This window comes from Propithecus coquereli, unplaced genomic scaffold (genome assembly GCF_000956105.1).
Source record: "Propithecus coquereli isolate 6110/MARCELLA unplaced genomic scaffold, Pcoq_1.0 Scaffold14, whole genome shotgun sequence".
In the NCBI taxonomy this organism is placed as follows: domain Eukaryota; kingdom Metazoa; phylum Chordata; class Mammalia; order Primates; family Indriidae; genus Propithecus; species Propithecus coquereli.
Window position 1 is genome coordinate 4,166,252 of NW_012138302.1, and position 16,052 is coordinate 4,182,303.

Sequence of the window (16,052 nt, forward strand, 5' to 3'; positions counted from 1 at the left end):
GCAGCTCCTTGTTAGCCACACGATCATGAGGGTAAAAACCCATAGTTTACAGTGGATTGTATGAAATGATTACATGAGACAATCAATGCTTTATTATACAACGGGCTTTGTATTAGATGATTTTGCTCAACTGTGGGCTAATGTGAGTCTTCTGAGCATGCGCAAGGTAGGCTAGGCTAAGCTATGATGTTCGGTAGGTTAGGTGTATTAAATGCATTCTTGACTCACAATATTTTCAACTTAGAATGGGACTTAACCCTATCATAAGTCAAGGAGCATCTCTATATCACAAAACAATAAAGTAATTATAAAAAAGCATTCAAGGAAGACCCCATGCCACAGGGGTCACCGGGATAATTGTCACCTTATCGTGCTCGTCGATGGCGCTGAGGATGACCTGAGCAGCGTCCTTGGCAATCTGAAGCTGGGTGTCGGTGACTGAAGCCCCGTGGTCCAGGATCACTACTATGTGCTTTGACTGTGGTCGGACCGTAGAGACGTAGATGGGTCTAGAGGGAGGAGAAGCTCTCTAAGGTCAGTCTTGGTTTAGGTAAAAGGCCGCAACACAGTTGTGGACACTACAGATGTGTGGGCATGTTGGTCTCTATGTGTTCTTCCAGGGATGGCACGAGGATGGAGAGATCAGCATGGAAGAAGAAACCACATTGGTGCACTGCAAACACCACCTCAGGACAACAATATGTGCCTGCCAGACACGGACTGGCAATTTCTACCTTCTAAAGATTGAAGCAACCAAGAGAAGTTTTTCAGAAGCAAAGCCTTTGGGAGGATGGCTTTTTCAGCACACTTGAGAGTCAACTCTCTCACCTCTGTGTAGTGATACTGCCCCCAGGTATCCATTTTGCTACAGGAAGTGGAATGGGTGGCCCCTTGGGCTGAGAGACAGGCCAAGAGAGAGAAAAAAGGTCCCCTCACCAGGGCTGGAGTCTCCTTTGTAGACTTAGGGCGAGGCTTTGCTAGGAGGGAGGCAGCCTACAACCTGTGAGCATGCTGAGCAGCTCTGAAAAGCAGGTTGGGTTTCTCTCTTCCCATACAAAGGCTTCTGCTAAGAGGCCCCTTTCCTTTCTGTACTGAAACAATTCACACAGGTCAGCCACCAAAAGGCCCCTTATCAGAGCATTTAAAGCTGTGCCATCAAAATTTGTCCAAGCCTGTGATAGCCACTCTTCTTGCCAAGTTTTTGTTTGCCAACATTAAGAAAAAGAGGGATGAGGGGAGCCACAAAGGAGAAATGCCTCCTATCAAAGCAGCCCTCTGCTAATGTGCAGTGCGGGAAAGTTTGTGAGAAGAGGTTTAATGAGGTCTCTATTCACAGTTTTAAAGCTGGAACAAATTAGGGGGAGTTTAAGAAAGCAAATCGGCCTCAAGAGAATTCTCTCCTTTATTGACACCCCTTAAACACTAGATTTTCCCGTGAAATGTTAGATGCCAGTTGAATCACAAAAGCCTGGGCACAAATTAATAAATGTAGGCAAAGCACCAAAAAAACTCAAAATCTGGCCAAATTTACACTAAGTGTTCTCAGGCCCAACATCCTGCATTAATACTAAAGTACCGCTATATTTTCACTAGTAGATACCAGTGAGCCGGTAGGGAAATGGGATAAAAAGAAGCCAGGAGAGACGGTTACAGAAATAAAACAGGGAACAGAAAAGAAGGAAAATCTGACCATCTCAACCCTGACAACTAGGTCAAATATTTAACTTTTTAGATCCTCCTGGCTAGGCGAGAGGATTTTCTTTAAAATGACACACTTCCTTTGTTCTAACTGAACTCACATAAATGAAAAGCAGGGTATGTGTTCGCATTGTCACGCTAAGTTGTTGAACACTACCTTTAGTGGGATATATAAATAGTAACGTTAAATGTACGAACTGGGAGGCGTCCTCATAGCATGACTGGTAGCCACCAGTTCCTTCCTTGTGTCGCTATGTTCTGAAATCCACTCTACACTTCCAAGGGATGCAGAGAACTCGCAAAGGCATCAGAGGAAAGTAAAGGGATAGGAATAGCAATCTATAAGGAGAGAAAGGTGAATTATTTAGCCAGGAGGGAAGAGAGGTTCGAGGGTTGAATTAATGCAGATTTAGGGTGGAGATACAAGAAAACCTAAGTTGCCTGGTGTAGGTTAATGTTGATTTTGACAAGGTTCTGTTTTCCCTTTTAAACTATCCTTCATTGGTCCTTCATTAAAAGAAGCATGCCATCTAAAACTATCTTCTTAGAAGTAAAATTTGATGGCTCATGGTGGCCTTTGCTTTTCTAGATGAGCCAGACTTAGAAGCCAAGGTCATGACTTCTGGTCCAGTCTCCAAGACACCCAAGTTTTCACCAGAATGTTTGGGGAGGGAATGGGAGAAATGTGCTTCTTAGGAAATGCACGGAAGTATTTGTCTTGGAGGAAGATCCTAGATATCATTTAAAGTAAAGAAGAGGGGAAGCTAAAGTGATTATTCATTTTGAGACTCCAGACAGTGGCATGAAAAGTGGGCACCTTGCACTCGGCTCCAGATGTTCTGGCATCAAGCATCTGACACTGCAAACGGGAAACTGTCAAAAGGAAAGTATCTTTGCCTCAGGGGTTCTGTAAATTAATGAGTCTAGTCATACAAATCATCCCACCATTACTGCCCTTCTGGCTACATGGCACAATCTCCAGTCACTTCTGTGAGAAAAGCAGGATGTTAGTGATCTTTAATCCAATGCTTTCTGGACAACCTTGAAACTTCTAGTAGTTGACATTTTCATGTAAATTTCAAAAGTATGGCCAAGCACATTATCATAGAAAGGGAAGCTGAGAATCACAAATTCAACTGAGATATGTTACAAAGTTATGTTCTACGGCTGCACTACAGAGAAAGTACCATGGTTTATGTTTCAACAAAGATGACTGAAGCTCAAAACACTCTAGGTGCTCAATTTCACTTCATTAGTAAATATGCTGTTTTATTTGGCTTGTTAGATAGTTATAGAAAAGCTCCAGGCTTTATCATTTGCCTCTCCCTAGTATTACCAAGATCACATGTATTAAACAGTGAAATCGTTTCAGAACAAGCACACATTTGAATCCACAGCTTAGAGGCAGAGCTGTGTGTAGAAATGAAAAGTTCGTATTTCATATAGATCAATCAATCAACAGTTGAAAACTCTAGCAAGCAAGTCAACATACCTACTACGATGTTCATAGCTGCCCTTACACCGGAACTTGTGTGCTGGGAAAACAGTGAAAATTCCTTCTTCTGAACTGAAATACTGCCACTTAATTCCAGGGTTGGATTTCAGGTTGTCTGCAAGAACTGGAGGAGTGAGGAAGATGAAATATAACCACCAGGCCCACAGGTGCACGCAGGCGTTGCTCCGCAGGCATCTGTTTTGCATAAACTGCTTGTAGTATGAAGAAACCCCACTTAGATATAAGGTTGTAAATTTTCTATGAATCATTTTCTTTCTGCCTCTTGAAAAAATGCCCCATGAATGGAAAATGTAATGTATAGAAATGTAATGTTTCAGTTAAGTGAAGCTATTATTCTTAACATCGTATGGTGACATTACATGTCCTGGATTAGTTTTCTGGCACAAATGATTCATTTGCATGAATCTCACCTCTCCCTGCACGGGTCCCTGTGGGGCTAGCATATGCTTGCTGGCTTGGGGGACATTCTCTAGCTGTAGAAAACAGTGACGTTAATACGCCTAGTCTCCAGAGGGACTAGACCTGAGACCTCGACCTTACCTTCGCTTGTCTCACTTCACAATCAGGGAAACGGCATATGTGGTACTCGAAAGGCCAGAACCATAATCATTTAGTAAAGCCGTTACCTATGGAATAATTCTTGTGCCAGGTGCTGGGACTAGGATGTAGGTGGTATTATTATTCCTACTTTGGAGTTGAGAAAACATGCTTAGAGTACGTAAGTGATTTGTTAAAGACCTCATCAATAAGTGACCGATTTGGGAGACAAACCTGGGTGTCCTGACTCCCATGTTCCCTACATCATGCCATCCTGCCTCTCTTCCTGTGAATACTGCACTGCTGCCACTGATCTGTGGCTGCCATCCCCTCAGCCCCGAGAGCCAGCCACCTTGTTGTGTGCAATCCTGACCCACAGCTCCATGAAGTCTTTCTGACCCTCTCTCACAACAGAATCCCCTCCCTTCTCTGAGCTCTCGTGCCCTTTAACTCCGCTCCAAACCAACTCAGTAGTTTATTACACTTACTATGCACAGGTCACTGCTTCACATGCTGCAAGATATACACAGATGAGCAAAAACCAAGCCTTACTGCAATAACCAATATATAGCAGAATTATTTAGGTGGAAATGAAGCAGAAATTCAGTGGAGGGAGGAGTCTGAGCAAAGGCAAAAAGAAGGAATGCGCGAGGTGTATTTGATTAAAAACTACATTATGCTCTAAACATCCACGTGACAAAATAAGGATCTGTTTACAAGGGCTGACTCCAAGGATGAGGACAGACCTTTACCTCACTGTAGACAAAGAGCTTTCACACAGGGTATTTCATTAATTTTTATAAATTCATACATGACATGTGGTCTTATCTCCATGTTGCAAATGAGGAAACTAAAGCTTAAAGAAGTGGCACTTTATAATATCACCATGTTTAATCTTCTTTATAGCACTTAGCACCATCTGAAATGATCTTATTTGTTTTATACCAGTGCATTTTCTCCTCTCCCTTCTCACCCCCAGTTAAATTTTAAGGTCCCTGTCATCAGGAACATGACCTTGTCTCCTTAGAGCCCAGAACAATACTTGCACAGTGAGAGTATAGTAAATATTTCTTGAACAAATGAACATCCATAGCTAGTAGGTGGTAAGATCACATCTCAAACATAGCTCTTCTGGTTCTAATGTATTTCTCACCAAATCCTTCCACCCTAAATATTAAGGAGTATGCTCATTTTATGTTTTTATACCATACTTAGCATCAGGGATTCAAATTCTGAAATGGGACCTGTCACGATCTGCCGGGTATAGTGAGAATGATGGTTTTCTGGTAAGTCAGATGGTTGGTGCAACAGTCACACACCTGCCTCCATCCTCTACAGCATCGTGAACTCCAAGAAGGCAACACGCTGGTCCACTCTTTCTCCTTAGTGTTCAGGATAGTGACTGGCCTGCCATGGTAGCTCATATTAGCTGGACTGAATTCCTACTGAGACAGACAGGCCTTGCTTCAGGTGTAAAGCCCTGCTGCCTCTAGTTCCCTGTATTTATTAATATATCAACTATCATCCTCATGGCCACTTGGCTTTGATCAACTCTTCTTCATTTGTTCTTGGGCCTACCATGGGCACAGAAGTGCTTTGTGGGATGTAGGTAAAGGGATCAAAAAGATTAAACTCTTACCCACAGTCTAATTGAAAGCCTGAGAATGTAACCATCTCCCAAGATGCAACCAATGTGTGAGGGCAGGGAAGTGAGCACTTTATAGTGGGGTCACTACAGGAGACGCTGGCTTAGCAAGACAGGAGGCCAGAGGCCAAGTTCTTCTTTATAATTCATCAAAGGACAGTGTACATAGGTGCATATCATTTGCTGTTGCCCTGTATGAAGTGGAACACAGAGTGACAATCTATTCAGCTCCTGTCCCTTTCTCCATCTGAATGAGGCTGACCATTTTTAAAGTTTTATTTACTTTGCAGAGGTCTTCCTGCCATTAGCAATATGTTTTCTGAGGACTATCTTTTTGAGCCATCGCAAATACTTTAATTGCTTTCGAAAAACTAACAAACATAACAGCAATTAAAACATGCAGTCAACATTAAAATGCCAGTGTCATCTTTATTTCCGGCAGGTACAGATTCAGGTCTGGCTTTAGTGCTGGCTCCAATTGTTACTGGAACAATTCCAGAGTGTAAAGCAAAGATAAAGATATCGGTCAATAAACTTCATTTTATGCTGATCATTAAAAATAACTTCTAAACAGAAAAAAATGCCGGACAGCATGTAACTGTGCCATAGAAGTGACACATGGTGCTGCCTCTATCGACCTGCCCACCTCTAGGAACACAGGCCCAGGGCCGGACAGGGTTATGCTCAGGCAGGGTCTGATGGAACAAAATCGAGAATCTACTCTGACAAACACCTGGCACAAGCACATGCCAAGCCTTGTGCTAATGCTCACACACATGCCATTTAATTCTCTCCTCAACAAATCAATCTTTTAACACGCACTAAGGCTTCAGGCGTTTACATTAAATCAGAATGGAGCAAACTCCATAGACATGCAGGAACACTTTAGAATTCCCACTCATCCCCTCTTCCTCACTGCTTTAAATGATCAGATCTCTGCATAGAAATGTTCCTTAGGTCTGGCACAGTGGTCAGCCAACTTCTGTAAAGGATCAAGGTAGGAAACACTTTTGGCTCTGCTTTCCACAGGATCTCTGTTACAACAACTCAACTTTGCCCTTGTAGTAAGAAGGCAGCCACAGACAGCTGTAAATGAATGAGTGTGGCTGTGTGCCAATAAAGTTTATTTACAAAAAGGAGTGGCAAGCTAGATTTGGTCAGTGGTCCTTCAACAAAGCCACGCAAAATATACTATTAATACATACATGCCTTAAAGCATTTCCAAAGCGTGGTGCTTTCAGCAATTACTCCCCTTCCCATCCCCAGATCCTGCCAACATACATACCAAGCAGTTCACATTTTATCCTCACAAAAATCCCGGGAGTAAAAATTATCATCTCCAAGTTACGATGAGGAAACAGGCTCTGAGAGCTTTTTCGACATGCTGAGGTTTCACAGCGGGCAAGAAGGGGCCACAAGAGTCAGGCCGGCCTGTGACCACAATGCCCGTCTCCTCGCCTCTCTGCCAGGAAACCTGCCCCTCGTGAGACATCTGGCTGACGCGAGCGCGTGTAAACATGGAAGAGGCTTTTGCTCCACCCAGTCTCCTGGGGTCTGAAGCCCTAACCCTGATCCCACATTAGCACCGTTCTCCAGGCAGCCCTGCCAACCCCGCAATAAAAAGGCAAACATTGCCTTTGGAAGTAAAGGAAAGCTCAATGACCTCATTTAAAAGTAACATCTGTAACAATAAACAGGCTACAGTGAAACTATTAAAAGGAGAGCCAATGGGAGCAAGAATGTTTTAAAAATAAATCAGAACTCACAGAGTGCATGATATATTTGGTCTCACCACAAAAGATTATTCTGGTTGTTTATAATCCTCCCAGCGCTATAGCACGGTATCAGGCAGGGTGTCTCAAACTCTCCTGATGAGGACTCCTTTGGCATCTGATTAAATTTCACCTATTATTTGGTACTAGCAGAAGATGATGGATCTGATGGTAATGAGGCCCCCAGGGCCCAGAAGTAATCTATCAATGTGGTGTGTACATCCCAGGCGGGCCACTCTCTGACCTAGCTGTGGAGGTGAATGAGAGCCTTATTATCCACACAGGCAACCCAGAGGGGGCTTCCCCCATTCACATGAGTCAGTTAGGTGTCTGGCCACTGGACAGCTTGGGCTGGCGTCCAAACGCAGGGTCCTGCACACTCACTCTTTCCTCAAAAATGCTGGAAGCCATCCAGGAAAAGAGCCGGGCACACACCCAACCCGTCAGCCGTGATGCACAGCATTCGGCTTTAAGCTATTAACGGGCGGGGTCTGTATCTGTTTAAATTGCTCTCCACACCTCCCTCTGACAGACACAAGTGAAGGAGGCAATAAATGTATTTTCCCCTCATGGAAGTTTATTCCCAAGCTGGAAGTTACTGCAGCTCTGAAATCCTCCCCATCATTTTACCTCTTCCCACCTTCTACTCAGTGCTATTGCTGTTATGGGTAAGTTTTAGCTCCTCCAGCACTAGATTCTAAGATTCTTGAGGGTGAGAACTACATCTGACTCATCTCTGTGTCCCTAAAGCAGAATTTCCCAGGTCTTTTTTCCCGGACTCACTGTCTGAGAACTGTAGGATTGGAATCTGCAACACACAGGCTGAAATGATCTTCACTGTTGTTTGATAAATTCTAAAATCTTATTTTTTTAATGCCAAATCCAATTAAAAACAATTTTAATATTGTGACCACATCAACACAGAAGCAATGATAGTTTTAAATATGTCTTAAAGTGCTAAACACTCCCTTCTCCAAACACCACTGTCTTGGTTAATAAAGTCTGTCAATGCAACCAGCACAGAAATAGACAGGTAAATCGAGAAATTAAAAAGCTTGTTCATGTGATGATTTCATGGGTCTATACATGTCAAAATGTGTTAATTGTACGTATGAAATGTGAAGTTTATTGCATGTCAATTATACATGAAGAAAGCTGTTTTGATAATAAAACAGTGAAAATATATTGAGTATCATACAAAACAGATTCATATATACTGTGCTACTTTTCATAACTACCCTATTGGTCTGTTATTTTATCCCCGTTTCATAGACGCAGAACTAACTTGATTAAGGCCCCAAGGGCAGAGCCATGATTTGACTGATCCAGTCAACTTGTTGAAGGAAAGACAGGATAGGGCTTATCAGAAGACCTGCTTCCATATTATGATATTACTCTCTCAGCATTTTATGGTATGGAAATCAAATAGCTCCTGTATTCAAGAGCCTTACCTGTTGGGATGCTCTGGGCAAGACCATCTTGGCACAGTGCCTACATGCTGGAGGTCAGATCTAAGAGCACCTCTGTCCCCTGCACCCTCAATTGCACTCTTACTGCTACCTGCCAAAAATCTTCCCTTGATTTTTTTTTTGAGACAGAGTCTCACTGTGTTGCCTGGGCTAGAGTGCCGTGGCGTCAGCCTAGCTCACAGCAACCTTAGACTCCTGGACTCAAGCGATCCTTCTGCCTCAGCCTCCCGAGTAGCTGGGACTACAGGCATGTGCCATCATGCCCGGCTAATTTTTTCTATATATATTTTTAGCTGTCCAATTAATTTCTTTCTATTTTTGGTAGAGACGGGGTCTCGCTCTTGCTCAGGCTGGTCTCGAACTCCTGAGCTCTAACGATCCACCCGCCTCGGCCTCCCAGAGTGCTAGGATTACAGGCGTGAGCCACGGTGCCCGGCCCTTCCCTTGGTTTAATAGAAGGTGTTCTGGACCCCAAAGCAAAAGGTATCATCCCTTATGTGCCTTACACATCATCAGGACTCAATAAATATTTGAAAGGAAGGAAGGAGAGAAAAAAGCAAAATGATTTACCAAATCTGTTATTTAGAGTTTGCCTCTTATAGTTTTGTTTTTTAGAAACAGGATCTCATTCTGTCACCCAGATCAGTGTCTTATGGTTCTTATGCTAATTCTAAGCAAATATCAACAACTTTGTAATAGCTGTTGGCTTACTTTTCTTCAACCATAGCACACAAACTGTTGTCAGATAAGCAGCTGAAAAAATATGCCTTTCTTTTCCTCAGGAGTTCTTGACTTCCCATTTGTTGAGTCTCAACATCCTCCAGCATCTAGCATGCTAAACTCTATGGATAATTCGAACACGTGGGCCCCAGATTCTCTGGCCTCCAAATATTTTCTCCCATTTTCACCATCCACATCTAACTATTTAATAGTTCTATGTCATCAGCCTTTCCAGTCCAAACCAACCAACCATGTCCTCTAAACTCCTTGCCTGTCCTCAAACCACCCCATCTATGGGAAAGAGTGGATTGAAGTTAGCTTGTGACTTTTGTTTTTCTCAACAATATTACCTACCAAAGGTGGAACAAAAAGCAAATGTGCAGAATGGAAAGCTAGTTTCCTCCCACCTCAAGGAACTCTGGGCTTTCTGACGCTCAGCCCAACACCACTCAGAAAAAACACACAAAGCTGCCTGCCCACCACAGCTTGTCAAATAGAAAACACAAGAGCTGTCCTACATACACAGAGGCACAGACACACACACACACACACACACACACACACACACACACACACACACACTTCAACAGACCAGAACGTACTTAGCACCTTTCAGTAATATTCTGTGCAACAGCAAACATTTTGGAGGAGAGTAAAATAAATTAACGTTCTGAGGACCCCAAACAAAATTTCTGGCCTTGTACCGTATCACAGCTTTCCAATTCCCACTCCTCACTGACACACTAACATCCTGAGCATTGTTTTGCCAGATACTATTCTGGAGGGGCCAAATTTCAGGGACCGCCAGATACTGCTCCACTGATCCAGAGTGGTAAGCAGAATGAGTACCAGGCCACGTACCAGGCACTCTGCTAAGGCTTTTGTATGCATCGTCTCAGTCTGTTATTACAACCACCTTATGAGGTAGGTTTTATTTATTATTCAGGAAACCAAGGCATAGAAATGTTAATTTTCCAAGTGTATAATAGCTAGCAAGAGCCAGAAGGTAGAAGTTAAACAAACAAAGAGATATAATTATTACCATTCTATAGCTAAGGATATTCTGGTTCAGAAAGGGAAGTGTGACTTAAACTCAGAGTCCTAAACGAGACCCAAACCACGTTGCTCAGTACCTCTGCCACCATGCTGATCATGCTAGCCAGGGCCCACTGAAGAAGTTCAATTAATGACAGTGGACCAAAGCTGCTCCTGGGACTAACTAAACGATCCTTTCGTATCTCCCAGTAATTATTTTAGTCTAATACTAAGGAGAGGGCATCCTCAAATTTCTGATTCACACTCACAGCTCTTCTTTATGTCCATTCTAGGCTAATTATATAATGCAAAATAACCAGTCCATTCTGTCCTTGATTCATTCAGACAGCCGGGTCGTGGACTCAGAGAATCTAGAATAAGCTTCTGGGATAAAGTAAAATTAGTAAGGATCTGCTGCTCTTCTCCCTCTTTAGTAGATCACTCCCAGAGGACCCAAAAGTCCAGGTGCTCTTCAAGCACTCATGGAAGCAATAAAAGAGAATTAACAAAAATGTAAGTCTCAATCCCAGATGACCATTACAATCAATTTTTGAAACCTACAGATTCCCAGACTTTTCCAAGACAACATTCTGATTCACCAGGTCTAGGCTGGGGACCAAAGAGTAGTTTTGTTTGTTTCCTTGCAAAGCACCTCAGGTGACTCTGATGATGAGCTACATTTCAGGTAACTAACCCAAGACATTAAGTTCCATTATCCTGGCTGTTTGCTTAGCTTCCTAAACTGTTTCTTTGTCTTTAGCATATAAACATTTTCAAGTTTCTCTAACTTAAAAAAAAAAAAATTAGGAACAGGAATAACAATAAAAACCTTCCTATGTCTTAAGTTTTCAGTGAACTTTCCTCTTGCTCAGCCAAGCAACTTGGAAGAGTGGTCTACACTGATTCCTCACTTCTTGCCACCCCATTCAACCCACATCTGGCCATGGCCCCTCTCCACTGCCCAACTCCCACTCTTGGATGACCTAAATAGTCTGCCCCCAGGTGTGTCTTCCTTCAGGCTAACTATATTTTCTTTCACTTTCCACAAAGCTCTCTTGCCTTCCCCCTCCTTAAAATCTGTCAGTTGGTTGCCTTCAAGGTAAAAAAACCATACAAGTCAAAACAAAAACCAAACCAAAGCCAAACAACCCAAAACGAAACTCATCAGAATGATATAAATGACCCATTAAAATCTGGCTCAGCACTACTCTCATTGTCTGATACTTACTCCCTTTTAAACAACGATCCATTCTAGCTGCACATTTTGCAGATTCCAAGATGTGTACTTGCCACAAGCACATCGGCCGGATAATTCCTACTCATCTTTGAAGACCCAGCACAGAGCCCGCAACCTGGGTTTAGTGTCCCAGGCTTACAGCACTTAGCACTATATTGTAATTGTACTTGTCTGTTGATTTTTCTCCTCCTCACTACAATATGCACATATATACACAACTAGGTTGTGAGCTCTCTGAGGGTAGAATCTCTTAGTTATCTTGGTGTCTGGCCTAGTAACTTCCATACATTTGTCACCTGGGAGAAGCTCTTCATGAAGGAGAGCCATTTATTCTGGGTCTCAAGCTTAGGTAACTAGTAAAATGAAGCTGCTGTTAACTGACCTAATGGAACACACAGGCCAAGGAGGAAGTTTGGGTGGATAGAGAGATTATTTATAGGTTTGGCTTTAGATATAAAGAGTTTCAGGTGTCAGTAGGCAGAATACAGCTATGGACACAGATGTCAAGCATCTATCTCAGGGAGGCCAGGACACATGATGTTTAGTCATGTTAATACCAACAATTTGCACTTTGACTTTAGGTAGATGAGTTACTTCTCTGGACGGTTTCTCATCTATAAAATGAAGCTGATACTTATATCCTTGGACTCCATGGTAAGAATAAAATGAAGGTATAAAATGGTTTATGAGGTACTAAGAAGCAATGGATTGATTTTCCTGTGTACGTTGTGTGTTTAGACTCCCCCTAGTTTCATGTGAATGTAGAAAACTAGTATTCATCTGTACAGTCTCTGTCACTCTAGATACCTGGGTCATTTATGTGTGTTGATTTGCTGCTTAGCTGAGGAAACTAGTGCTACCTTACAGCAAATCACGAACACAATCTTTTCCTCACTGAAGTCCCTCAAAAGTCTTGGTTATTCCATTATAAAGATGAGGAAACAAAAGCACAAAGAAAATCCTAGCACCTTTCATTCTTTCATTCAGTAAGAATTTACTGTATACCTGCCATGGGCAAGGCACTGGTGTGGGCACTTGGCATATAATAAATAAATAAAAAGAAGCACAGGGTCAAGTAGATATCCAATATAAAAAATTAAACTTTTATAATAAGAACGTGCCATAAATAAAGAAGAGTTGTCACTGAACCAACGCAACTCTAAAGGGCCACCTCAGTGCATATAAAAGTTATTTTTACACTATACCATAGTCTATTAACGGTGCAATAGCATGTCTAAAAAAACACTGTACACACCTTAATTTAAAAATACATTATTGCTAAAAAATGCTTACAATCATCTGAGCCTTCTGTGAGTCATAATTGTTTTGTGGGCAGAGGGTCTCGCCACGATGTCAATGTCTCCTGTCTGATCAGGGCAGCGGTTTCCGAAGGCTGGGGTGACTGTGGTAATTTCTTAAAATAAGACAACGATGAAGTGTGCAACACCAATTGACTCTTCCTTTAATGAGAGATTTCTCTAGCACACGATGTTATCAGACAGCATTTTACCCACAGCAGAACTTCTTTCAAAACTGGAGTCAATCCTCTCAAACCCTGCTGCTGCCTTATCAACTAAGTTGATGTGATATTCTAAATCCTTTGTTGTCATTTCAACAATGTTCCCAGCATCTTCATCAGGAGTAGATTCCATCTCAAGAAACCGCTTTCTTTGCTCACCCGCAAGAAACAATTCAAGTCACATCTTCAGGCTCCACTTCTAATTCTAGTTCTCTTGCTATTTCATCACATCTGCAGTTCCTTCCTCCACTGAAGTTTTGAAGTCCTCAAAGTCATCCGTGAGGATTGAAATCAACTTCTTCCACACTCCTTTTAATGTTGACATTTTGACATGTAGAATGGTGAATCCCTTCCAGAAGGATTTTTGATTTATTTTGCCCATCCATCCATCAGAGGAATCACTATCTATGGCACCTATAGCCTTATGAAATGTATTTATTAAATAACAAGACCTGAAAGTCAAAATTACTTCTTGGTCCATGGGCTGCAGAAAGAATGCTATGACTGCAGACATGAAAACAACATTCAACTCCTTTTATATCTCCTCCATCAGAGCTCTTGGGTGACAAGTGCATCGTCAATGGGCAGTAATATTTTGAAAGGAATTTTTTTTCTGAGCAGGTTTCAACAGTGGGCTTAAAATGTTTAGCAAACCACACTGTACAAACAGATATGCCACCTGTCATCTGAGCCTTGTTCCATATATAAGGCACAAGCAGAATAGATTTAGCATAATTCTTAAGGGCATAATACTGAAATTCTAGGATTTTCAGAATGCAAATGAGCATTGACTTCAACTTAAAGTCACCAGCTGTATTAGCCTCTAACAAGAGAGTCAGCCTGTTCTTTGAAGCCAGGCATTGACTTCTCTCTCTAACCATGAAAGTCCTAGATGGCATCTTTTTCCAATAGAAGGCTGTTTTGTTTACGATGAAAATCTGTTGTTTAGTTTAGTCATCTTCATCAACGATCTTAGCTAAATCTTCTGGATAACTTGCTGCAGCTTCTACATTAGCACTGGATGCTTTACCTTATACATTTGTGTTACGGAAACAGCTTCTTTCCTTAAACCTCATGAACCCAACCTCTGCTAACTTCTAACTTTTCTTCTGCATCTTCCTCACCTCTCTCAGCCTTTATAAAATTGAAGAGAGTTAGGACTTGCTCTGGATTAGGCTTTAGTTCAAGGGAACATTGTGGCTCCTTTGATCACACAAACTTTCTCCATATCAGCAATAGGGCTGTTTCACTTTCTTATCATGCCTGTGTTCACTGGCATTGCACTTTTAGTTTCCTTCAAGAACTTTTCCTTTGCATTCACAACTTGGCTGTTGGGCGCAAGAGGCCCAGCTTTCAGCCTATCTCAGCTTTCAACATGCCTTCCTCACTAAGCTTAATCATTTCTAAAAGTAGGAATTATACAACTCTCCCTTTTACTTGAATACTTAGAGGCCACTGTAGGGTTACTAATTGGCCTAAATGCAATATTTTCGTGTCTCAGGGAATGAGGATGCCCAAACCAGAACAGGGAGAGAGACGGGGAAACACAGTCAGAACACACACACATTTATCAATTAAGTGTGCTATCTTATATTAGTGCAGTTCATGGTGCCCCCAAATTACAACAGTACCATCAAAGATCACTGATCGCAGATCACCCTCACAGATATAATAACCATGAAAAAGTTTGAAATGTTGCAAGAATTACCAAAATGTGACACAGAGATAGGAAGTGAGCACCTGCTGTTGGAAAAATGGCACCGACAGACTTGCTTGCTGCAGGGTTGCCACAGACCTTCAATTTCTATAAAAAGCAACATCTGCAAAGTGCAATAAAGCAAAGAGCAACAAAATAAGGTATGCCTGATGTGATAAACTGGGACAGTTCATCCACTGAAGTGGGCTGGTTAATTTAACAATACTATACAATCATTACCACAATGATATAGAAGTACACTTACTTATATATATGCATAAGAATATTCAGGATACATCTGTTAAGTTAAAAAAAACTACTCATTAAGATCACATGTAGTATAAGAGTGTGTATGTATGCATATATACATAACATGCCAATATATGGCTAAGAAAATCTTCTGAAATCAGTGTGATAGGGTTGTTATGAGAAACTGTAAGACCAAACTTTGAAGTAGCTTGCAGTATAGGAATAGAGCTTGAAGGGGAATTCAGGGTAAAGAAAAAGATCTTCTGTCTGTTTAACTTAACTTTGTGTGTGAGCATATACATGTAAATATGCAGATATATATGAATATAAACTGAATCACATAAGCTCAAGCATCTCAATTTCTAAGTGACTAAATAGTTTTTAGATGTTATATAAATAACAACCACATCTTTTATGACACTAATGTAATCACGAAGCTGGGGTAATTGGGCATAAAAAGAAACGAGAAATATCCAGTTTGACTGATTTTTCTTATTTTAGGTAGAATGCAGCTTTTTCATTGCATTGTTACTAGGAGAATTTTGCTAATGCGTATTGCACAGATAATTTTCATGGCATTTTAAAGGAAAGAGAAAAGCCTACAGCACACAGCCAATCACTGTCACTCATAGAAGAAGGTGATGAAGCTACTGAAATCAGCAGAATGGTCTGTGGCCTCTAAGGCCCACCTGTACATCCTGCAGCCTTTACCTCTGTAACATGACTTATGAATGCTCCCTACACCCCATGAATCCTGTTTTTCAATGAAGACTATAACGTTACCAAGATCGAAGTTTGCAACTTCAAATGCTCTTTCAATCAAATACAATAAAGAAAGTCCAGACACTTTTTCTTTCAGCAAGAGAGACTAACTCCTACTTCCACTCTCACCTCAATTGCATAACTCAAGAGAGCAAGAGGCAACTTTCTTTGGACTCTTCAAATAAACTCTCTTTAGG

The 16,052-nt window shown here is 41.6% G+C and overlaps 1 protein-coding gene across 1 annotated transcript in view; it reads right to left on the minus strand.

Moving 5' to 3' along the window:
* CACHD1 (cache domain containing 1) overlaps window positions 1-16,052 on the minus strand; it is a 210,536-nt gene that overhangs the window by 54,196 nt on the left and 140,288 nt on the right. Inside the window, exons 5-6 of the mRNA XM_012639326.1 lie at window positions 3,191-3,317; window positions 365-509 (exon numbers count right to left, since the gene is read on the minus strand). Coding sequence (XP_012494780.1) covers window positions 365-509; window positions 3,191-3,317 — 272 coding nt within the window. The remainder of the gene's footprint in view (window positions 1-364; window positions 510-3,190; window positions 3,318-16,052) is intronic.